This window comes from Musca autumnalis, unplaced genomic scaffold (assembly GCF_047663935.1).
Source record: "Musca autumnalis isolate F117 unplaced genomic scaffold, ASM4766393v1 scaffold_5, whole genome shotgun sequence".
Classification (NCBI taxonomy): Eukaryota; Metazoa; Arthropoda; class Insecta; order Diptera; family Muscidae; genus Musca; species Musca autumnalis.
Window position 1 is genome coordinate 33,055,682 of NW_027412088.1, and position 24,617 is coordinate 33,080,298.

At 35.2% G+C, this 24,617-nt stretch overlaps 5 protein-coding genes across 5 annotated transcripts; 2 read left to right on the plus strand and 3 right to left on the minus strand.

The window, feature by feature from the left end:
- Nucleotides 1–357: 357 nt before the first annotated feature.
- Nucleotides 358–2,635, plus strand: LOC141386608 (protein saal1). Its single transcript, XM_073955495.1, has 3 exons — nucleotides 358–593; nucleotides 1,158–2,054; nucleotides 2,129–2,635. Exons 1-3 carry the CDS (start codon nucleotides 429–431, stop codon nucleotides 2,471–2,473), a joined length of 1,407 nt encoding a protein of 468 aa, XP_073811596.1. The 5' UTR covers nucleotides 358–428; the 3' UTR covers nucleotides 2,474–2,635.
- Nucleotides 2,636–6,471: 3,836 nt separating this feature from the next.
- Nucleotides 6,472–8,134, minus strand: LOC141386610 (protein FAM185A). Its single transcript, XM_073955497.1, has 3 exons — nucleotides 7,392–8,134; nucleotides 7,054–7,240; nucleotides 6,472–6,987 (listed from the first exon to the last, which is right to left on the minus strand). Exons 1-3 carry the CDS (start codon nucleotides 7,965–7,967, stop codon nucleotides 6,596–6,598), a joined length of 1,155 nt encoding a protein of 384 aa, XP_073811598.1. The 5' UTR covers nucleotides 7,968–8,134; the 3' UTR covers nucleotides 6,472–6,595.
- Nucleotides 8,135–16,069: 7,935 nt separating this feature from the next.
- Nucleotides 16,070–21,437, plus strand: spt4 (Transcription elongation factor subunit spt4). Its single transcript, XM_073989731.1, has 4 exons — nucleotides 16,070–16,228; nucleotides 16,305–16,467; nucleotides 16,620–16,769; nucleotides 21,204–21,437. Exons 1-3 carry the CDS (start codon nucleotides 16,160–16,162, stop codon nucleotides 16,736–16,738), a joined length of 351 nt encoding a protein of 116 aa, XP_073845832.1. The 5' UTR covers nucleotides 16,070–16,159; the 3' UTR covers nucleotides 16,739–16,769; nucleotides 21,204–21,437.
- On the minus strand, nucleotides 21,298–22,668 carry Mvk (Mevalonate kinase). Its single transcript, XM_073989730.1, has one exon. It carries the CDS (start codon nucleotides 22,666–22,668, stop codon nucleotides 21,490–21,492), a length of 1,179 nt encoding a protein of 392 aa, XP_073845831.1. The 3' UTR covers nucleotides 21,298–21,489.
- LOC141405432 (bolA-like protein 2) lies at nucleotides 21,298–23,546 on the minus strand. The gene has a single exon (XM_073989732.1). The coding sequence runs from the start codon at nucleotides 23,544–23,546 to the stop codon at nucleotides 23,280–23,282; it is 267 nt and encodes an 88-aa protein (XP_073845833.1). The 3' UTR covers nucleotides 21,298–23,279.
- Between the last annotated feature and the right edge of the window lie 1,071 nt (nucleotides 23,547–24,617).

Here is a 24,617-nt window from a genome sequence, read left to right on the forward strand (position 1 = left end):
TATTTAATGGAAGGGCGCCATCTACAACAAACAAGCACACTACAACTTTCTCTGTCTATACGATTCATTAGTCTATGATTTTACTCTACCATGCAGGTCGATCTAGAGACGCATAATTTCATGCAATTTTGTTCAATGAAATCACTCTAGTGTGGACCGCGACATACAAAAGTAATTTTATGAAATTGCTGTAGTGTGGAACGCGATTTAAGAGTGCCTAATTTCATGAAATTATTTCGTACTTTTTCCATGTAAACATGGCTAACCTTTATTTAAGTTGATAGTATAAACGAGCCTTAAGCTTCCAATTCAAACAGCTGGTTTTTTACTGTACAGTATATATGTTTACTTTTTGGTACAGTACAAAATAAAAAACAGCGTCTGTATACAAAAACAAAACACAAAAAACTTGGAATAACAGCTTGAAGATGTCTTCGCCGCAGACAAACGAGAAAAAGGAAGAAAAATCGAATGATTCCAGAACTAAAATTGAAGAGAATGACAAAAACACCTCTAACTCTGAGGGTGCATCATGCAATCCAACTCTACCAGATGCAGCAGATGTTGAAGATCCAGATATAAAGCTTTTAAAGGTATGGTGGAGACAATAGTAATGGGGCAAGTTGAGTTGAAGCATTTAGCTCGGATAAAATTATAATTTTTCCTATATAGCCGCCCTTCGGCGGGGATTTAAGACTTTCTCCTATGGACAGGAGCCAATCTAGGGAACGGGAACAATATTTTCTTTTAATTTAATTTTTTTGGAGGCCTATATCTCGGGAAGTATACATACACTTCAACAAAATAAACATCACTATTTGTGGTATTTTTTTAATAATTTTCTGCGGTGGTTTGCCCAAATTTTAGACTAGGGCCTTTGTGGAACTTTGGAGGCCCATATCTTGGGAAGTATACATTTCCGCAACAAAAGCAATACATGGTTGGAATCGGGATAAAAAGCACTATCTATGGTAATATTTTCAAAATTTTCTGCGTTGGGTCGGTAAAGGAAAGGAGTTCCTAAATGTTATACATATTTGTGATCAGGGTAACGAGACCTACCTGTGGAAAAAATTTGGTCCCGATCCGAGCTTAATGCTTCAACTCATCTTAAGCCGTAATTTGAAGAAATATTAAAAAAAATCCCACTTCCCTAGGGCGATGCTATTGGTGATACCCTTTATAGTGAACGTTTTGTTCTCAACACCTTGCTAAAGTTGGCGGAAGTAAAGAAGGATCTTCAAAGCGAAGAGGAAGTAGAACGTGATCTTTGCTCACTTTGGGATATGACAATTGAAAAGGATGTAGTTTTGTTTCTTTTGGAACAAGATGTTTTGGAAATATTCGCAGGAATAATAAGGGCAACCGAAGATAAACGTCTCTCGGAAATTCTGGTTGGAATATTGGCTAATATGTGTAATGTCTACGAGGCCAGACAACAGCTGGAACAACAAGAAGAAACAGTACAGATACTATTGGATTTAAGCTCCTGCTTAGATTCGCTTACATTGGAACAATTAATGCGCTTGTTTTCTGTGGTATTTGTTAAAATGGAAGAGACAAGTGTTGGCAAATGGTATAATTACCTCCTTAAGTCGGATCAGTTTGTAAAAAATATTGCATTTATATTGGCAAGTGCCGCCAATAATACATTGGTTTTGCAAACAATGGAAACGCTGAATGCAGTCTTGGCTAAATTTGCTGTAATGGAAACGAATGCGGATGTGAAAGTGCCTACTTTTGAAAAAGTTTTCGTGGATACCACCCTAGTTGGAGCAACCATTGAAGGTTTACAGTCTTTGCACAAAGACATCAAAAGTAATTTGGATAATTATGATACCATAGCGGAAAGTGTCATCAAGGGTAATCAAACATTTTGTAATATACACAGTATTCTGAGTCAATATGGAGAAATAAGCAAAGAATCATATGCACCTTTCAATGAAGAGATGTTGTCGTGTATCAAAGAGATTCTAAAGACTGTCGACGATGAACCAAATGCATGGCATCTATATGAGCCAATTGTAATGGATAGCTTAAACGATATATTAAGGGTGAGTATTTTGAAATCACACATTTTGTGATTAGGAATCATTAAGAATAATTTATGTTACATCTTCTTCCTTAGGTACTCAGTAATCCATTCGATTTGGAAATTGCACAAAAACTTTTAAAATTACATTATAAAGTATCAATATGTATGGAGGAACGCCTGAAAAAATCAAACAAAACAAATGATTTTGAAGAATCTACAGATGATGAAAATGATGTAGACTTTGAATTGCTGTTAAGTACTATTTTAAGTATCATTTTATTTATTATACTCAAGACTGACGATCAGACATTGGAACAGTGTTTTACTGTATGCCCACGAAAGTATGCTATAAAACTTTTGGACACATTTACACAGCCGATTGAAAATGATGCATTGAAATCGTGCTATTCCAAATTAAAAGATCTTCTTAAAGTTTGAATTACATACGAAGAGTGCCATAATCTTTTAGTAAGTAGATTTATAAAACCGGATAATTAAAAAAAAAAATATTTTATATTATTTTGTAGTCAAAATTTAAAGACAATTTTAAAATGGGTGATCGCAAATTAGTAAAATAAAACAAATTTTTGGACAATCAAATATGCTGTTACTCCTTATCATATATAAAATATATTACAAAAGCACCCTTTCTGAAACGCACCCTTTTTTCAGAAAGGGTCTACAAACGCACCTTTCTTTCAAAAAGGGTCTATGGAAGCACCCTTTCTTTCAAAAAGGGTCTATAGAAGCACCACCCTTTCTTTCAAAAAGGGTCTATAGAAGCACCACCCTTTCTTTCAAAAAGGGTCTATAGAAGCACCACCCTTTCTTTCAAAAAGGGTCTATAGAAGCACCCTTTCTTTCAAAAAGGGTCTACAGAAGCACCCTTTCTTTCAAAAAGGGTCTACAGAAGCACCCTTTCTTTCAAAAAGGGTCTATAGAAGCACCCTTTCTTTCAAAAAGGGTCTACAGAAACACCCTTTCTCTCAAAAAGGGTGTATAGAAGCACCCTTTCTTTTAAAAAGGGTCTATAGAAGCTCCCTTTCTTTCAAAAAGGATCTATAGAAGCACCCTTTCTTTCAAAAAGGGTCTACAGAAGCACCCTTTCTTTCAAAAAGGGTCTATAGAAGCACCCATTCTTTCAAAAAGGGTCTATAGAAGCACCCATTCTTTCAAAAAGGGTCAATAGAAGCACCTTTTCTTTCAAAAAGGGTCTATAGAAGCACCCTTTCTTTCAAAAAGGGTCTATAGAAGCAACCTTTCTTTCAAAAAGGGTCTATAGAAGCACCCTTTCTTTCAAAAAGGGTCTATAGAAGCACCCTTTCTTTCAAAAAGGGTCTAAAGAAGCACCCTTTCTTTCAGAAAGGGTCTATAGAAGCACCCTTTCTTTCAAAAAGGGTCTATAGAAGCACCCTTTCTTTAAAAAAGGGTCTATAGAAGCACCCATTCTTTAAAAAAGGGTCTATAGAAGCACCCTTTCTTTAAAAAAGGGTCTATATAAGCACCCTTTCTTTAAAAAAGGGTCTATAGAAGCACCCTTTCTTTCAAAAAGGGTCTATAGAAGCACCCTTTCTTTCAAAAAGGGTCTATAGAAGCACCCTTTCTTTCAAAAAGGGTCTATAGAAGCACCCTTTCTTTCAAAAAGGGTCTATAGAAGCACCCTTTCTTTCAAAAAGGGTCTATAGAAGCACCCTTTCTTTCAAAAAGGGTCTATAGAAGCACCCTTTCTTTCAAAAAGGGTCTATAGAAGCACCCTTTCTTTCAAAAAGGGTCTATAGAAGCACCCTTTCTTTCAAAAAGGGTCTATAGAAGCACCCATTCTTTCAAAAAGGGTCTATAGAAGCACCCATTCTTTCAAAAAGGGTCTATAGAAGCACCCTTTCTTTCAAAAAGGGTCTATAGAAGCACCCTTTCTTTCAAAAAGGGTCTATAGAAGCACCCTTTCTTTCAAAAAGGGTCTATAGAAGCACCCTTTCTTTCAAAAAGGGTCTATAGAAGCACCCTTTCTTTCAAAAAGGGTCTATAGAAGCACCCTTTCTTTCAAAAAGGGTCTATAGAAGCACCCTTTCTTTCAAAAAGGGTCTATAGAAGCACCCTTTCTTTCAAAAAGGGTCTTTAGAAGCACCCTTTCTTTCAAAAAGGGTCTATAGAAGCACCCTTTCTTTCAAAAAGGGTCTATAGAAGCACCCTTTCTTTCAAAAAGGGTCTATAGAAGCACCCTTTCTTTCAAAAAGGGTCTATAGAAGCACCCTTTCTTTCAAAAAGGGTCTATAGAAGCACCCTTTCTTTCAAAAAGGGTCTATAGAAGCACCCTTTCTTTCAAAAAGGGTCTATAGAAGCACCCTTTCTTTCAAAAAGGGTATATAGAAGCACCCTTTCTTTCAAAAAGGGTCTATAGAAGCACCCTTTCTTTCAAAAAGGGTCTATAGAAGCACCCTTTCTTTCAAAAAGGGTCTATAGAAGCACCCTTTCTTTCAAAAAGGGTCTATAGAAGCACCCTTTCTTTCAAAAAGGGTCTATAGAAGCACCCTTTCTTTCAAAAAGGGTCTATAGAAGCACCCTTTCTTTCAAAAAGGGTCTATAGAAGCAACCTTTCTTTCAAAAAGGGTCTATAGAAGCACCCTTTCTTTCAAAAAGGGTCTATAGAAGCACCCTTTCTTTCAAAAAGGGTCTATAGAAGCACCCTTTCTTTCAAAAAGGGTCTATAGAAGCACCCTTTCTTTCAAAAAGGGTCTATAGAAGCACCCTTTCTTTCAAAAAGTGTCTATAGAAGCACCCTTTCTTTCAAAAAGGGTCTATAGAAGCACCCTTTCTTTCAAAAAGGGTCTATAGAAGCACCCTTTCTTTCAAAAAGGGTCTATAGAAGCACCCTTTCTTTCAAAAAGGGAGCTATAGAAGCACCCTTTCTTTCAAAAAGGGTCTATAGAAGCACCCTTTCTTTCAAAAAGGGTCTATAGAAGCACCCTTTCTTTCAAAAAGGGTCTATAGAAGCACCCTTTCTTTCAAAAAGGGTCTATAGAAGCACCCTTTCTTTCAAAAAGGGTATATAGAAGCACCCTTTCTTTCAAAAAGGGTCTATAGAAGGACCCTTTCTTTCAAAAAGGGTCTATAGAAGCACCCTTTCTTTCAAAAAGGGTCTATAGAAGCACCCTTTCTTTCAAAAAGGGTCTATAGAAGCACCCTTTCTTTCAAAAAGGGTCTATAGAAGCACCCTTTCTTTCAAAAAGGGTCTATAGAAGCACCCTTTCTTTCAAAAAGGGTCTATAGAAGCACCCTTTCTTTCAAAAAGGGTCTATAGAAGCACCCTTTCCTTCAAAAAGGGTCTATAGAAGCACCCTTTCTTTCAAAAAGGGTCTATAGAAGCACCCTTTCTTTCAAAAAGGGTCTATAGAAGCACCCTTTCTTTCAAAAAGGGTCTATAGAAGCACCCTTTCTTTCAAAAAGGGTCTATAGAAGCACCCTTTCTTTCAAAAAGGGTCTATAGAAGCACCCTTTCTTTCAAAAAGGGTCTATAGAAGCACCCTTTCTTTCAAAAAGGGTCTATAGAAGCACCCTTTCTTGAAGTTGAAGTTGAAGTTTATTGAGACTTGTATAACAATTAAAGAATTCGAAACGTTACAATGAAGAACTTAAAACTATTACGTATTATTTTAATAACAATAAATGGTTATCAACTCGTGTTTTTCACATAAAATGTATACGAAAGTATGTATGTATGTGTTAGGTTAAAGAAGACACGCTTGCTCCCGGCGTTAACATATCATGGAGAGTTATTCTCCAAAAAATTTTATCTTAAAAACTAAAACTTACAAACTAAAACTTATATCTACATAAAAAAAATTAAAAATTAGCCCCTGTGTGTGCCCGCCAGGGTCTATAGAAGCACCCTTTCTTTCAAAAAGGGTCTATAGAAGCACCCTTTCTTTCAAAAAGGGTCTATACAAACGCAATTTCTTTCAAAAAGGGTCTATACAAACGCAATTTCTTTCAAAAAGGGTCTATACCACCCTTTCTTTCAGAATGGGTCTATAGAAGCACCCTTTCTTTCAAAAAGGGTCTATAGAAGCACCCTTTCTTTCAAAAAGGGTCTATAGAAGCACCCTTTCTTTCAAAAAGTGTCTATAGAAGCACCCTTTCTTTCAAAAAGGGTCTATAGAAGCACCCTTTCTTTCAAAAAGGGTCTATAGAAGCACCCCTTCTTTCAAAAAGGGTCTATAGAAGCACCCTTTCTTTCAAAAAGGGTCTATAGAAGCACCCTTTCTTTCAAGAAGGATCTATAGAAGCACCGTTTCTTTAAGAAAAGGTCTATAGAAGCACCCTTTCTTTAAAAAAGGGTTATACAAACACCCTTTCTTTCAGAATGGGTCTACAGAAGCACCCCTTCTTTACAATGACTGTAAATCTGCGAAGTATTGTGTTTAGTAACGCCGTTGTACTTTACAATTGCGAAACTGCATGTTTCAAAAGGTCAAAAATACACGACCCTTTATTTAAAAAATAAATATTATATTCAACATTTTTACATTAAAATCATTTTAAAAAGGCCTCCCTTTAACATTTTTACAGTGCGTCATTGTTGTTGTTGTTCTTTCGATTTTGTTCCATTTTCAAACGTAACATATCCGACCATGATGATTTACCCAAAGTCAAGGAATTTTTTACATCGATTTGTAATTTACATGGCAGTTCCTTATCCATGGGCCATTTAAAGCTTTTCTTCTGTTCCGCCAAACCACCACTCAAATGCTGTAGCGAAGGATCAAGTGTGATGTCTTCATCTTTGGTATGTAAATTTGCTACTATTGTTGTATTCTTTTCAATTTCATCGGAAATATTTATTACAAGTGATTTCGCCAGTTGCGATTTAATACGACTTTCACCATGTAATTCGGATAATTGTAATTCCATTGAATTACCATTAAAATTTACATTTATGTTGCCATGGACGCCAGCTGAAAGAGTGGAGTTTTTTTAAAGGATTATTTCAAATTTGGGATTTGATATTCCACATTACTTACTCATTTTCAATTTACCCTCAGGATCTCGTACATTAACTTGACTAGTTTTGTGGATATTATTTAAGTCCAATTCGCCTGAATTTGTTTCAAATACTGATGATTCTACATAACAACAATTTGTCGTTATGTTACCATTATCGGTTTTACAAAGGATTTCATCACCTTGAAGTTTGTCGAGGATTATGCTCTACATGTTTTTGTCAAAAAAAAAAAAAAAAGAAAGCAGTGATATTTTATAATATTTGCATAAAAAAATAAAATTTTAAACTGTATCCAAGATCACAATCTTGAATGCTAACTCAAGCATCTAAGTTTACATATTATTTGTATCAACTTACACCTCTATTGTTCGCCACAAGTTTTGTCCTCTTGCCCAGAAGGAGGCCACGACTACAAATGTTTCCGTCGACACTTTCAACATGTATATCTTCGGCCTTTACATCGGAGACGCTAATATAATTTTCTGCTTTCAGTTTAAGAAAATCACCGAATATTTTCGAAATATTAGCACCACTGTTGGATGTTGCTTCCAAACTAGCCTTTACGGGCACCTCAAATTCACAATGAAAATCACCTGTGTTTTCCTTTAATTTCTTTACAATGACCTCCACAGAACTTTCATCATCGCTAACCACAATCTCCATGGAGGCTGGACAGTTTTTAGCAGGACCACCATGTAACTGAGCAATAAAAACATCCCCACTTGGATATTCGTGTACATCTGCTGAACGGACTTTTATAAAAATATCCGAAATTATTTTGACATTACATGTCGGGCTAAGATATCGCAAAGTTTCCTGATGAACATACTTCATCGCAGACTTTTTGGCGGTTTTCGTCGGTGGACGCGCATAAAATCGTACAGAGAAGAAGGTCCGTTGTAGAACTGGCGCCAAGGGACGCAATGTAAACATAATTTGTATATAATTAATACAAATCTTGTATGCAAAGGAACTAATTAAGTAATTAGCCAAGTTATATGTATCGGAATTTGTGAATTTGTGCCTATTATAGAATAAAAACAAAGCGAACTAGGTCAATGTTTACATTTTAGTATAGGGTACACAAGGCACGACTCAATGGCACAATTTAACGATGCGGGCAAACTTTGAAAGTTTCAATTTAGAGAAATTTTGTTGTATATTTGGGAGGGGGTGGATATGAAGGAGAACATGCATGTATTGCACCCATAGTGGAATAAGAAGGTGTTACATCAAATCATACCAAATGTCAATTTGGTCACATTACTGTGAATTGCTTATTTACATGTTGTATGTGATTTTATGCACAATAATAAAATGATAATGATTTCTGCCATACAATTTTGGCCTAGTAGAAATTAGCAGCAAGCATGATCATGATAGCTTTGTTCCTTTACCTGCCTGAGGTTACCATTTCTTACCATTTTTAAACTGCAAAGCGTTCCTTTACTTTAACAAGCATGCAATTTATATGAGACCATTTCACCACTTTTACCATTTTTTGCCACTGTTACCATTTTTTAAAGTAAAGGAACAGACCAGATATGATTGGTGATACGTTGATTTTGACATTTATGCTGGAGTTTTTGCAATTTCCGTCATTTTTCCGTTCCCGGAATTTTTAATACATTTTTGACAATTAGCTCATTTTTTCTAACATTACCATTAACAAAGTACGGGAACACAATGAAAAATAGCATTTAAGAAAAGTAATTTAATATTTTATTCACATTGTTTACAAATTTTGATACTAAAATTTTTTGTTGCAGCAATTGACCATCTACCTTGTTTATCGTGATACGTGAAAAGTGTTGCAACTTTTGGTACTTTTTTAGGCAAACACAGGGTTGTATATCATGTGTACTGTGATTTCGATGTTGATTTCGCTGAAATCACGAAATGAGATGATTTCATTTTTGTATGGGAAATCATGATAAATTTTGCATGATTCCGCGCGAAATCACGAAACGCCTTCGAAAACACGAAACGATGCCGAATGTAAACCAGACATTAGCTAGGCTCCAGAATATTCTTGTTGGTAAAGTGTTCCAAAAATAGCAAAAGTTCTTCCCAAACTTATGACAGTGAAAAAATGTCATTCACTTATTTTCTACTTGACAAGTTTGGCTAATCTGACATCGTGATTGCTGGCATCCGATTTGCAGATAAATGTCAGCAGAATTTTTACAAAAATTGTAATTTTTACATTCCCGTACTTTTGGAACAAATTTAAATTAATATCAATATTTGATAAATCGTCCATTCGTAGGTTTTGCTAAAAAAAAATCAACAATTTTATTTTGCCACGCAAATACACATTTTTTGTCCTTGTTTTCAATTTTAAGATATAGTGTTACAGCAGAAGTTTTTTGTTGGAACAATTCAGCGATACATCTACCTTTATGATTGCATAATGTCAAAAACTGTACAAAATGTCAATGCTTTTGACAGATTAGGCCATAAAAAGAAAAAAAATTGTAATCAGCTGTTAGCTGTGGCCTACCTTTACTTTATTCTACCATGGTCATACATGTGAAAAAGCATATGGTGTGATATAGCCATAAAGGCCTGGGTACATAAGCTACTTCGCCTGGTTGCCTTGCTTTCCAGCTTCATTTCCGACATAATAAAAATAAAAGAATAAAGCAGGCCGAGCAAATTTCGAACTAGGTTGCCCTTTTCTTTTTTATTCTTTTATCAGAAGTAAGCATGGTAAGCATGGTAGAACAAATACAAGGTAAAGTTAATACTACAACAAATACAACTCGAACAACAACCACAAAGGAATTTGTTTTTGTTTGTAAACCTTAGTGTCAATGTAAATGCAAACAAAACAAGGAAATGTCTATAAATTATTGGAATTTAAAAAACTAATATTTTTTCACATTTGATTGAATATTTTGGAAAACATGAATGAAAACTCGTTAGATTTTCAATTTGAATGTTTCCATATCATTCCACTAAATGCATAATTTCTCGCAGAAAGTAGAATACTTGCAAAAATGTTTCGGGTCGCTGGTAATTCATTGAAAAAAGAGAAGATGTTTCAATCATTTGCTTTTGAAAACAAAAAAGCACATGTTTATTAGGGCTTTATTCTTTTCAAGTTTAACAAAATACCACACATATTAACAAATATTGTACCGCCTCTATAAGCGATGTTTTAGTGTGCGGCATGTCGTTCGGACCTGGAGGAGGTTACATGTCAATGATATGAAACCGTCTTTATGGGAAATAGTTTTTTTTCTGATGAATAAATTTGTTCTTCAAAAATATATATCCCCAATATACATCGAACATAGAAATAAATACATAAAATGTCGAATGGAATTTGACACTAACACTACAACCCAGTTCAGTCAGCTGGGTATTGCTGCTACCTTTTCTTGTTCTATCATGCATGGTAAGCAGGCCTTAAGTCTATAAACTTAACCCAAAAATATCCAAATGTATTGATCTGTTCCAGAACCTGCAAGAAACTACTATTTTTTACTACGACAACGTTTATCCCTTTATGTTATCGGGAAAAATAGCAAAAATTAGAAGATTCTTGCAGTTCTGGAGCAAAATATATGTTTATAAGGATTTATTTTGATGCAAACGCAATGGAATTGACATTTGAAACCCAGTGGGGTTTTTAAACCCGGTTATATGTACATTTAACAGGTTTTATAAAACATGCGCATATAAGTTGACAGTTCCATTCAATATCTCTCAAATAAATAACTTTCTTTTTCAAATCCTGATTTCATGTGCAAGTGTAAATTATGTTATTCCCAGTAAACACTAGAGTAAATGCGGCTGAATAAAGCTGGAAACACATACAACGTTTGGGTAAAGTTTTGTGTCGTTTTGGCCGTTTTTACACTGTTGGGCATGATGCCGAAAAATTCAAATTCATTTGAAATATATGCCGACAAACAGATAAACGCTGGACTTTGGTATCGTCGTCGCCCTGTTGTTGTTCTTTTTTTCTCGACGCCCAACGCAAAACTTTAATCAAACGTTATATCTTGGTCTGTTCCTTTACTTTAAAAAATGGTAACAGTGGCAAAAAATGGTAAAAGTGGTGAACTGGTCTCATATAAATGGTGTGTTTGTTAAAGTAATGTTTGGTTTACATTCGTCGTCTTTTCGTGATTTCGAAGGCGTTTCGTGATTTCGCGCGGAATCAAGCAAAAATTTTCATGATTTTGCATACAAAAATGAAATCATCTCATTTCGTGATTTCAGCGAAATCAACATCGAAATCGCAGTACACATGATATACAACCCTGTTATTGCCTGAAAAAGTACCAAAAGTTGCAACACTTTTCACGTATCACAATAAACAAGGTAGATGGTCAATTGATGCAACAAAAAATTTTAGTATCAAAATTTGTAAACAATGTGAAAAAAATATTAAATTACTTTGTCACAATGCTATTTTCAGTGTGTTATTGTACTTTTTTTAATGGTAATGTTAGAAAAAAGAGCGAATTTGTCAAAAATTGATTCTTAAAAAATAATGGAACGAAGAAATTATGGAAATTGCAAAAACTGCAGCAAATCAACGTATCAGCTATCGTATTTAGATGATAATGAACATGTTGCTAGTTTCTACTATGCCAAAATTGTACGGCAAAAAACAGGAGAATAGGGTGTTATTCAGCGCTGTTTTTGTTTAAAGAGGAGTGCAAGTCTTGCTAAACTTCGGAGTACGGGAACGCATTTTTAGCACTAAACGGGAAAACTGCTGCAAGTTCTGAACACAACTTTTATCTATCAAAATTTATTATTATTATGTCTCAACGATAAAATCATTTTTTATTTTTTCATTTGTTATTACTATACACAATTAATACGATATATAGATAATTTTCGAAATAAAGTTGTAAAGTTCTATATTGTCGTATATTTTTGATGACTAATTCAATTTACAACAACTTGTTTTGAAAATTCATGTTCGATCAGCTGCGCATATGCATCTACCTTGATCATTGTGATATGTTTGAAATCAACAAAAAAATAAGTGTAAACACCGGGATGTATTTCAGGATTTCGTGAAATCCAGTGGATTTTAGAGCGCAAGTGTAAACTTGGCATAAAGGAACGCTTTGCAGGTTAAAAATGGTAAGAAATGGTAACCTCAGGCAGGTAAAGGAACAGAGCTTCTGTTTTCAGCTTAAGACCAAAACTTAAAACTCGACGCCTGACGTGTGCGTACAAAAATACAAAAACAAAATACATGTATTTGTTTTTGTTTTCAATTTGAAATACATGTATTTTGTTTTTGTATTTTTGAAAACAAAAAAGCACATGTTTATTAGGGCTTTATTCTTTTCAAGTTTAACAAAATACCACACATATTAACAAATATTGTACCGCCTCTATAAGCGATGTTTTAGTGTGCGGCATGTCGTTCGGACCTGGAGGAGGTTACATGTCAATGATATGAAACCGTCTTTATGGGAAATAGTTTTTTTTCTGATGAATAAATTTGTTCTTCAAAAATATATATCCCCAATATACATCGAACATAGAAATAAATACATAAAATGTCGAATGGAATTTGACACTAACACTACAACCCAGTTCAGTCAGCTGGGTATTGCTGCTACCTTTTCTTGTTCTATCATGCATGGTAAGCAGGCCTTAAGTCTATAAACTTAACCCAAAAATATCCAAATGTATTGATCTGTTCCAGAACCTGCAAGAAACTACTATTTTTTACTACGACAACGTTTATCCCTTTATGTTATCGGGAAAAATAGCAAAAATTAGAAGATTCTTGCAGTTCTGGAGCAAAATATATGTTTATAAGGATTTATTTTGATGCAAACGCAATGGAATTGACATTTGAAACCCAGTGGGGTTTTTAAACCCGGTTATATGTACATTTAACAGGTTTTATAAAACATGCGCATATAAGTTGACAGTTCCATTCAATATCTCTCAAATAAATAACTTTCTTTTTCAAATCCTGATTTCATGTGCAAGTGTAAATTATGTTATTCCCAGTAAACACTAGAGTAAATGCGGCTGAATAAAGCTGGAAACACATACAACGTTTGGGTAAAGTTTTGTGTCGTTTTGGCCGTTTTTACACTGTTGGGCATGATGCCGAAAAATTCAAATTCATTTGAAATATATGCCGACAAACAGATAAACGCTGGACTTTGGTATCGTCGTCGCCCTGTTGTTGTTCTTTTTTTCTCGACGCCCAACGCAAAACTTTAATCAAACGTTATATCTTGGTCTGTTCCTTTACTTTAAAAAATGGTAACAGTGGCAAAAAATGGTAAAAGTGGTGAACTGGTCTCATATAAATGGTGTGTTTGTTAAAGTAATGTTTGGTTTACATTCGTCGTCTTTTCGTGATTTCGAAGGCGTTTCGTGATTTCGCGCGGAATCAAGCAAAAATTTTCATGATTTTGCATACAAAAATGAAATCATCTCATTTCGTGATTTCAGCGAAATCAACATCGAAATCGCAGTACACATGATATACAACCCTGTTATTGCCTGAAAAAGTACCAAAAGTTGCAACACTTTTCACGTATCACAATAAACAAGGTAGATGGTCAATTGATGCAACAAAAAATTTTAGTATCAAAATTTGTAAACAATGTGAAAAAAATATTAAATTACTTTGTCACAATGCTATTTTCAGTGTGTTATTGTACTTTTTTTAATGGTAATGTTAGAAAAAAGAGCGAATTTGTCAAAAATTGATTCTTAAAAAATAATGGAACGAAGAAATTATGGAAATTGCAAAAACTGCAGCAAATCAACGTATCAGCTATCGTATTTAGATGATAATGAACATGTTGCTAGTTTCTACTATGCCAAAATTGTACGGCAAAAAACAGGAGAATAGGGTGTTATTCAGCGCTGTTTTTGTTTAAAGAGGAGTGCAAGTCTTGCTAAACTTCGGAGTACGGGAACGCATTTTTAGCACTAAACGGGAAAACTGCTGCAAGTTCTGAACACAACTTTTATCTATCAAAATTTATTATTATTATGTCTCAACGATAAAATCATTTTTTATTTTTTCATTTGTTATTACTATACACAATTAATACGATATATAGATAATTTTCGAAATAAAGTTGTAAAGTTCTATATTGTCGTATATTTTTGATGACTAATTCAATTTACAACAACTTGTTTTGAAAATTCATGTTCGATCAGCTGCGCATATGCATCTACCTTGATCATTGTGATATGTTTGAAATCAACAAAAAAATAAGTGTAAACACCGGGATGTATTTCAGGATTTCGTGAAATCCAGTGGATTTTAGAGCGCAAGTGTAAACTTGGCATAAAGGAACGCTTTGCAGGTTAAAAATGGTAAGAAATGGTAACCTCAGGCAGGTAAAGGAACAGAGCTTCTGTTTTCAGCTTAAGACCAAAACTTAAAACTCGACGCCTGACGTGTGCGTACAAAAATACAAAAACAAAATACATGTATTTGTTTTTGTTTTCAATTTGAAATACATGTATTTTGTTTTTGTATTTTTGAAAACAAAAAAGCACATGTTTATTAGGGCTTTATTCTTTTCAAGTTTAACAAAATACCACACATATTAACAAATATTGTACCGCCTCTATAAGCGATGTTTTAGTGTGCGGCATGTCGTTCGGACCTGGAGGAGGTTACATGTCAATGATATGAAACCGTCTTTATGGGAAATAGTTTTTTTTCTGATGAATAAATTTGTTCTTCAAAAATATATATCCCCAATATACATCGAACATAGAAATAAATACATAAAATGTCGAATGGAATTTGACACTAACACTACAACCCAGTTCAGTCAGCTGGGTATTGCTGCTACCTTTTCTTGTTCTATCATGCATGGTAAGCAGGCCTTAAGTCTATAAACTTAACCCAAAAATATCCAAATGTATTGATCTGTTCCAGAACCTGCAAGAAACTACTATTTTTTACTACGACAACGTTTATCCCTTTATGTTATCGGGAAAAATAGCAAAAATTAGAAGATTCTTGCAGTTCTGGAGCAAAATATATGTTTATAAGGATTTATTTTGATGCAAACGCAATGGAATTGACATTTGAAACCCAGTGGGGTTTTTAAACCCGGTTATATGTACATTTAACAGGTTTTATAAAACATGCGCATATAAGTTGACAGTTCCATTCAATATCTCTCAAATAAATAACTTTCTTTTTCAAATCCTGATTTCATGTGCAAGTGTAAATTATGTTATTCCCAGTAAACACTAGAGTAAATGCGGCTGAATAAAGCTGGAAACACATACAACGTTTGGGTAAAGTTTTGTGTCGTTTTGGCCGTTTTTACACTGTTGGGCATGATGCCGAAAAATTCAAATTCATTTGAAATATATGCCGACAAACAGATAAACGCTGGACTTTGGTATCGTCGTCGCCCTGTTGTTGTTCTTTTTTTCTCGACGCCCAACGCAAAACTTTAATCAAACGTTATATCTTGGTCTGTTCCTTTACTTTAAAAAATGGTAACAGTGGCAAAAAATGGTAAAAGTGGTGAACTGGTCTCATATAAATGGTTGGTCTGTTCCTTTACTTTTGAAAGTGGTAAAACCGGCAAAAGTAGTAAAAGTTGAAAACTGCTCCCATATGAATTGTATTGTGTCTGAAGTAAAGGAACGCTTTTCTTGTAAAAAGTTGTAAAACTTGAAGATTCTTGAACGTAAAGGAACAGGGCTGGTGTGTTTGTTAAAGTAAAGGAACGCTTTGCAGGTTAAAAATGGTAAGAAATGGTAACCTCAGGCAGGTAAAGGAACAGAGCTTCTGTTTTCAGCTTAAGACCAAAACTTAAAACTCGACGCCTGACGTGTGCGTACAAAAATACAAAAACAAAATACATGTATTTGTTTTTGTTTTCAATTTGAAATACATGTATTTTGTTTTTGTATTTTTGTACGCACACGTCAGGCGTCGAGTTTTAAGTTTTGGTCTAAACGTCGACATTGTGTGTGAAAAATTAACGCCGGTCGTATGTGTAATAACGCAGTCACGTCATCAAATTCACAAACTTTGATCTCTGTTTTTTGGCATTTGTTTACTGTTATTCTTTCTCGACAATTCGCTGCGTGTTTTTTGTCAGAAAAAATCATTTAACAATTAAATAATACAAAAAATGTCTTTCGATACAATTCCTAAAGATTTGCGTGGTTTACGTGCATGCTTGGTGTGCTCACTGATTAAGGTAAATGCATTTGTATATTATCGTTATAGTCATAGCCATGAGAATGCAAACTGACCCAAATGTCATACTTTTTCAGACTTTTGACCAATTCGAATATGATGGATGCGACAATTGTGACGAGTTTTTGCGCATGAAAAACAACAAGGACAATGTCTATGACCACACCAGCAACAATTTTGATGGCCTTATTGCATTAATGAGTCCAGAAGATTCTTGGGTTGCCAAATGGCAGAGAATAGGTGAGTAAAGGGAAGACTGACTTACATATGTTCCAATACAGTAATGTCAATATGTAGCCTCTAAACTAGACGCGTTCCACTAACTACCATGCTCTTTAGTGGATGAACTGAAATAATATTTTTCTTTTTTTTTTATTATTACATTATTCTAGGACGTTTCACTAGAGGAATATATGCCATATCTGTGTCGGGTACTTTACCACAAACAACTTTAAGAGAAATGAAAAGCCGTGGCATTCCATACAGACCCAGAGATACTAGTCAACGTTAAAAATATGTATGAAAACTGTAATAGCATTCACGTAAGTATCCATCTAAATAATCTATAGTATTTACTAACAAAAAAGCTCCATCTGGCTTTGTAGTTTATAACTGTCTTAATTGAACTCACTAAAGTCCTTTTGCCGACGATGTTGCATAGTATTCAATGGTTGTTCTGGAAAAAGCAATGCGGCAATTATTTTCGCCATAAATGTCAAAAACGACAGAACGTGGTCACCTGACACCCCGACATTAGGGGGATATAATGACTAGATTTTTCCAAACTGGCCAACTGGCTTTAGTTAGGGCAGAATATTTTCATTCCAAGTCCCCTGATCATCATAGAACATGGATTGGTTCATTCTTAGAACAAGAATAGGCTCATTCAACAGGTTGCTACCATTGTGGAACTAGAATCGAATAGGTTATTGTTGTTTCGTTGATTGATATACATAGCGATTATGAATCTTCACGTAGGGAGCTACTCACAAGTGAGTTGCAGTTCACTTTCACCTGCTCGAGCTATTATGATTGAGCAGGGAGGAGCACAAAAAGTGAACAAGGGTTGACAAGTCGGAAAATGGAAAATAATGGCGCGACTTGTGAACCCTTGAAATAATAATTTGTGTTGCCATACCGTCATTTTTTGCACAAATAACTTTGAGATTAATTAATTCTTATTTTTTGTATAAAAAATAAATAAATTTTCAAATTAATAAACATTTCTAGCAAGAAAAATGTCAGTTATTAACAATCCACTGTAAAAGAACATGGATATTGGTAAAAGAAAATACAACATTAAAACAACATGGTAACATCTGTAACAGCTGTTCTTTTGTTTTGGCAGATATGTGAAAATTGTTTATTTACACTAAAGAATTCGTGAAATTTATTGGAAAATCGTAAAAAAGTGAACAAATGTCGTTTAAAAACGTCATTAAATGGCTACAATAAGTAAATGTTTAATGTTGCATTTTGGGTGATAACAGAAATGGCAACAGTGGAAGTTGTGTTTAGCACCATCTCCCATTCTTTCCAAGACTGCGACCCCAAAAGATCCAAATCGTGTACATTACTCTCTCTAGGAATAACAATTGCAGACATGGGTTTCTCCTGATTGGGTCCTTGTATAGTTGTGAGCTCAACTATACTTGGGATATTGCAGTCGTCTAAATTCTTAGGCAAATATTGATAGCACCATGCACAGCACTCTGCGTCTTTTAATGGTGCGATGCCAAACCTAGTCATATAACTTCAGTGGATAGTTACATGCCATTCTTGGAACTGAAGGTAGACCCAATTTTGTACCAAATTCTGAAAGAATTCAGAGATTCAGACCGAATTCGTAAAGAACTCTGAAAAAATGTTAGCGGTCAATGTCCTAAGCTTTAAAAAACAAGAACATTCGTTTTATGCAACTATAAACATTATGGTAGAAATTTATAATAATGATATTTTTTTCTTTTTATAAGAATAAAAACAAAAACGCCCATTTGTTTTTAAATTTTTAAGTTGACCTCAAGCCAAATTAAAACCAAAGAAAATAGCGTCCAAAGGTCAACAATAACTTCACAACATAAAAAATCTCTTATTATTTTTGGTTACTTTCAACCTAAAATACAATTAATTATCATTACAGATACAAAATATTCGTATTTTTTAAAATAAATGTTCACACTTAAATTTTTTTGTTCAACTCACTTTGATTTCGGTAGTGAGAAATTTCAGCAGAAATTTGCCTCTTTTTCTCACTTTTTTTACATTTGTAATAGCTAATTTTTTCACGAACGTGAGTTTTGCTCACCCTCTTGTTGTTTATAATAAGGGAACAGTGAGAACATAACATCACTCACGGCGATATGATGTTTATAATAGGGGAGGAGGCGAGAAAGAGAAAACTCACGGTGAGAGGCCGTTCATAATTGGGCTGATAATTTACATCTGATTCAAAATCCAAGTCTAGAAGTTTGGCTGCTTCAACAAGATAGAATCTCTCGTTTGGCATCGTCACGCTGACCGATCCAAATAGCTGTGCATGTTATTTCTACTAAAAACTTTTCAAGCACCCCGACAGTGACAGGGCGAAGATAACTTCGTTGCATTAATGTTTCAATTACCATTAGGAACTGTAAATAATCTGCCGGGCGTAATTTCCATGGTAATGCTAAAAAACCTGTATGTAGCAGGAGTCGAGTATCTCACGAAAGTTATCAACCTGTCGATAGTCATCGCGTCGCAAGGCAAGGATTCCAACATATTTTTACCCGAAGAAAATACCTTTAAAGCTTTAATCTATGTCAGTGTCCGAAACTACTAACTGATCATGGTGACGGATTTCGTAGGCGGCATAGTGAAACAATAACAAGACTACAAACAATAAGTAAAGTTGAGGACTTAAAAGGAATAGGCCGTGCCAAATAAATTTCTTGGGTGCTCGACCTATCAAAAGCCTTTCGTCAACGTCACCCGGTTTAATGACATTAAGAAAACAACCTTCCGAACGACAATCAATTACGTTTGAACACCATTCGTACATGGAATTAATGAACAAGTTGTCGAAGCCCCGTATAGTGAAAAGGGGACTTCCCTAAGTAGGGTTGATATCTCCGCAACTTTTAGGGGTCGATTATGGATAACAACTCAACTGTAATTGCGTTGCCTGAAGAGAAAATCATGCAATTAAAATGATTAAAGAGACGGAAATTTTTGTCAAATTCAATCAATATGAGCGTCTTGAACCTTCAGCTATTATTTTTATTGTGAAAATTATAAATTTTAATGCGGAAATAGAAAATGTTATTACTAATGGGCCGATTCCGTACAGCGAGGCGAGTCATGTCGCGTCGTCTATCGTCTCTGTGACAAAATTTAAAAAATGCACTACGTACAGCGATAGAAAATAATCCTCGATAACAAGTTATTTTTATTTATTTATTTTTTTATTTTATTTTTATTCGTTAGTAAAAATGAACGGCGACACCTAATTTGTTGTCGCCCGAAAATGAACATTACGGCGACAAAATTTGACGGCGTCAGGCGAATATTGCCGTACGGAATCTAAAAATTGCATTTGGCAACGCGACACGACTCGCCTCGCTGTACGGAATCGGCCCATCAATTTGCTGTGGCCAACGCAACTGGAGTTGGTTGCTATACATAATCGACACCTTAATCTCACCTTTCCTGTATTCCTCCACCCCTTTATGTACAGCATAGAGTTCGCTACGTGTGCCGATGATTGTACGATCTTGGCGTTGACAACATTTGTGAAAGGTTAAACGCCAACATAGCTAACTTAGTGCCCTTTTTCATAAAAATATCCACCGGTAAATCTACTGTTACACGGTGCGCCACTAAAACTTAAAAGGGATATTCTGAACGTTAATTCCCCGTGAGTTTTCTCTCCTTTAGGTTTGAAACGGCGGTAGGACGAAAGTCACGTGGGATTTTAAACCAGAATAATACATGTTTTAGGGGCCCTGTTTCCGACCACCAACTATCTCAAGATACTGGGTTTAAAATTTGATTAAATGTTATCTATTCCCGAAGGAGTGCCATGCATGACCCGTTCCGATTCAAAGCCCCATGCCGATATCAATTGTTGATTTTCTTCCTCCTTATAGTTTGTCAGATCAAAATGTTGGGCATAAACAAGAATAGCAGAGGCCAAGGCTACTCCATATGAGGCTGAACTACCCAAACCAGGGGCCCTGTTTCCGACCACCAACTATCTCAAGATATTGGGTTTAAAATTTGATAAAATCTTTAAAATGTTCTCACAGGCCACAGCTAATTGCGATAAGATCAGAAGTAAGGACAAGGTCTTCAAGTCGCTGAACGGCAACCAGTTGCTTGCTGACAAAAAGAAACCCTTTTCACTTCTTATAAAGCAGTGGGCGGTATGAGGTCCGCTATGCAGTCTGGTATGCCAATGTTAGCACTAAGAATTAGAAAATAATCAAAAATTCTTGCTAGAATGGCGACCTGAGGACTGCATGTGATTTGGATCGACACAATACGCTGATTCTAGTTATTTTTCCAGCAAAACCCATTCAACAACAGGTGTCCTTTATGGACATAAGAGGTCGGGTTGCACAATTTTTGAAATGTGGACACAGAGGACGTAGAACCGATAACTGAAATACAGGAACAGATACATATATTTAATTTTCCACAACAATGTCGCATAATTATTCCGCCATCTGAAGTTTTGTTTTTTACATCTGCTGGTATTGAATGTGTATTGGGGGCCAACATTCCCAAATGTAAATATTGGAATAAAATAGCATCATATTATTAAGAGTACGGCCTGTTACTGAAAATTTAAAAATACCACATATTAACCCAATACTAAAAGAGTGTGAGCCACATAAAGACACTCACATCGATCAATGGAGGTTCATGTGATTAAATCTTTTAAATATCGTGAGCTCTGATGCAAATATGACAATCTTTAATTTCTTTTTATTTTTCAGGAGAAAGCCGCCAATTTTCCTCCCCCTGGATTTACTGACAATGGAATCAACATCGATTTCTTGACATCTAAATTGGAGGAAAACACTTTATGGGTATATAATCTATTAAAAAAGGAATACTTTATTATAATTTTATAACATGCAAAATAGCGAAAAAAGTTACAAAATGTAATAAAAAAATAATATACAAACACATTAAGTACATTTAAAATACATATACAAATAATTTATTAATTGATTCTTTCAACACATGCTGTTGCTGCTTCTGGTAGTTTATCCCCTTGGATTACAATGGTTCCATAAGCAAACCTTCACCTCCTGCGGTGGTGGCATGTACACCAAAACCAGCACCCTCCAATTCTTCTTTCAATTTCCAGTAAACTTCATTGCTGGCATAATTTTCAGGCAACAAAACTATGGCATAACCACCAGCCCCAGCTCCGGTTATTTTACTAAAGAAACCCCGTTTGAAAGCAATGGAGAAAATTTGTTCTAATTTGGGATGTGTTACACCAATAGCTTTCAGGAGATCATTGTTGATTTGGAAGAGATGCTCAAGTTTTTCGAATTTTTCACTATCATCTTGGCATGTTCCGAAGTTTTCATATATTGGTATGGCCGTGTTGACCAAGGCTTCACAGGCATTCCAAATGGCATTGATCACTTCGGGGAATGTTTCTCCCAGATGTCTGACTTTTGCCACAATGTCCGCAGTGGCTCTCTTTACTTTGCTGTCCACCAAAAGTATGTGAAGTGGACGTAATATTTTAACTGTCTGAAATCCTTGTCCTTTGACAAAACGTAACATGCCACCATAAGTGCAGACAGTATTATCTATTCCCGAAGGGGTGCCATGCATGACCCGTTCCGATTCAAAGCCCCATGCAGATATCAATTGTTGATTTTCTTCCTCCTTATAGTTTGTCAGATCAAAATGTTGGGCATAAACAAGAAAAGCAGAGGCCAAGGCGACACCATATGAGGCTGAACTACCCAAACCAGCTCCTATATTCAACTCAGTGTCAATGGTAATAGTAAATGGCTGCTGTAGTTCCAAATCCTTAACGGGTGATGACAGTATGGCTCCAGCCAACAGATAATAAATTGAAATAAAGGCCTTTTGTGTTTGTTGCTTTTTTGGTGAACCCAAATCCACAACATCATCTTGTTGTTTGGCCAATTCCAAACGGACTTCCTCCAACAACTGGACTGCATTTTCCAGTTTACACTCGGGGAACTTGGTGCGACAATGTTTCAAAAAGTTATTAAACTTTCCAATATCAATTTCAAAAGTTGTATTTAATGCCTCCAGTTTGAATGAGATTTTGTTATCTTCCGCTGCATTTTCGAACTTGAGAGTAGTTCCCACACCCACTACTGCAGCCAAAGCTGGTTTGTGATAGACGACTGCATGCTCACCATGCAAAATGATCTTGCCAGGTGATTTGACTTGGAAATTCAACATTATATAATTTGAAAACAACACAAAGCAATGAACTCGATGACTTCAACGGTACTGAGAGGTTGATGATTTCAAGATTCCCCTAAAAATGGGACGAAAAGTACAATTTTCAAATAACTAGACAATTGTATATCTGGCAAATTGATCTCTTCTAACAATACTAAACAATGAATGGCTTCTGTGCTTGCTTTTTGTGTATGTAAATTGTTTCAAATGTTACAACACTCCCAATCTCAGTTTAAAACTGACAAAGTTTATGCTCGGCTCTTCTTTGAATGTTCCAAAAACACTTTCACTTCTTGTTCGCCTGCCTGCTTGCCTCGTCTCACACAATGAACGAAACCAATGAACTACACAAAAGTTTTGCTTGTTACGGATGCAGTCTCGTTTCTTTATTTCACTTTATTTTTTTTTATATATTTTTCTTACTTTTAACAAACTGTTCGTTACGTCGATTCATAAACAACTGGTTGGTTCAGCTCCGCAGCCAGCCAAACAACATCGACATAATCTTTACTCTTCCTCACAACACAATCGTTTTTTAAACCGCAAATGTTGGCTATTCTCTCGTCCGTACTCTCTGCAAGCTAACCCAACCAACAACCACAAACCTTTTATTGTTTCTCTTGCTGCACTTTCTCCCACTCTTCTGGTGTATACGATTTTTGAGAAAAGGCATGGATTTCTTTCAGTTCTTCTGCCAGTACGTTATTAACCATTCGATGTTTCTGCAGCATTTTTAAGCCTTTGAATTTTTCCGAAACAATAACAACGCTAAATTTTCCACCACATCCATCAGATTCATCAACCGCGTGAACATATTTGGCCTCCAATTCTTTGGCAAGCTTTTCTTCTAAATATTTTGCTGTATATTTACTCATATTTGGAGATGTATGTTTGTTTACATAAATTATGCGGCTCTTTTTCTAGAATGTTACAAAACAACAAATTAAAAAGAGTTTTATTATACTTGTTGTTGACAAAACTATGCAAAAAATAAAATACCTGTTTTCACACCGGTTTATAGTACAAAGGCACGAGTACTTTTGTTGACGGCGGCAGCGGTCTCAATGGACAGCGAATGATAATGATCTCTTTGCTTTTTTATGACATATTCGTCGGCTAGGAAGTTTATAATTGGTCTGTTCCTTTACTTTTAAAAATAGTAAAAGTGGTAAACTGCTACGTCGAAGGTCACACTAGAGTGGTTTCATTGAAACTTTTAGGTATTTATAGATCGAGTTCCACACTACAGCAAATTTATGATATCACTCTACTGTGAAACTCGACCTAGGAACCCTTGTTTTCATGAAATTGTTTCAATGAAACGCTCTAGTGTGACCTTCGAATACCATATAAATTGTATGCTATTAAGAGTAAGGGAACACTTTACAGGTTAGAAATGGTAAAGGAACAGAGCAAATACGATTTTGTCAGGCTAAAGCCAGATGTAAATGCGGATTTAGGTTAAAAATTAATATGCGTCATTTAAAATTTCAATTCCATAGAATATTTGTCAGACAGTCCCGGTCCACACTATAGGGATTTCATTGTAACAAATTAAAAAAAAAATATGCGTTTCTAGATCGGGTTCCATAGTACAGTAAAATTATGAAATTGCTGTAGTGAGGAATTCGATCTAAGAGCCCCTAATTTAATACAATTTTTTATTGTGGAATGGGACATAGATGACGTTTTTCTCTCATATGATTGGTTTACATTAACGAAATCCACTCGATTTCAACTGTCAATTCCTTTGCGTATACGTCAAATGAAAACAAGTTTGAAATCCATTGGATATCGTTTGACGTTTATGCAATGGAATTGACAGTTGAAATCGAGTGACTGGCATCTTATATCATTTTATACCCCGTTTATATATAACCGGATTAAACAAACCGACTGGGTTTTAAATATCAATTCCATTGCTTATATTTCAAACAAATCCTCAT

Bases quoted from the DNA above. Each gene is read 5' to 3' on its own strand.
- LOC141386608 (XM_073955495.1), top strand. From the start codon at position 429: ATGTCTTCGCCGCAGACAAACGAGAAAAAGGAAGAAAAATCGAATGAT. The intron at 594-1,157 runs GTATGGTGGAGA...CCACTTCCCTAG, and splicing joins CAGATATAAAGCTTTTAAAG to GGCGATGCTATTGGTGATAC. The intron at 2,055-2,128 runs GTGAGTATTTTG...CTTCTTCCTTAG, and splicing joins GCTTAAACGATATATTAAGG to GTACTCAGTAATCCATTCGA.
- LOC141386610 (XM_073955497.1), bottom strand. From the start codon at position 7,967: ATGTTTACATTGCGTCCCTTGGCGCCAGTTCTACAACGGACCTTCTTC. The intron at 7,241-7,391 runs GTAAGTTGATAC...AAAAACATGTAG, and splicing joins TTGTGGCGAACAATAGAGGT to AGCATAATCCTCGACAAACT. The intron at 6,988-7,053 runs GTAAGTAATGTG...CCACTCTTTCAG, and splicing joins TGAGGGTAAATTGAAAATGA to CTGGCGTCCATGGCAACATA.
- spt4 (XM_073989731.1), top strand. From the start codon at position 16,160: ATGTCTTTCGATACAATTCCTAAAGATTTGCGTGGTTTACGTGCATGC. The intron at 16,229-16,304 runs GTAAATGCATTT...ATACTTTTTCAG, and splicing joins TGGTGTGCTCACTGATTAAG to ACTTTTGACCAATTCGAATA. The intron at 16,468-16,619 runs GTGAGTAAAGGG...ACATTATTCTAG, and splicing joins TGCCAAATGGCAGAGAATAG to GACGTTTCACTAGAGGAATA.
- Mvk (XM_073989730.1), bottom strand. From the start codon at position 22,668: ATGTTGAATTTCCAAGTCAAATCACCTGGCAAGATCATTTTGCATGGT.
- LOC141405432 (XM_073989732.1), bottom strand. From the start codon at position 23,546: ATGAGTAAATATACAGCAAAATATTTAGAAGAAAAGCTTGCCAAAGAA.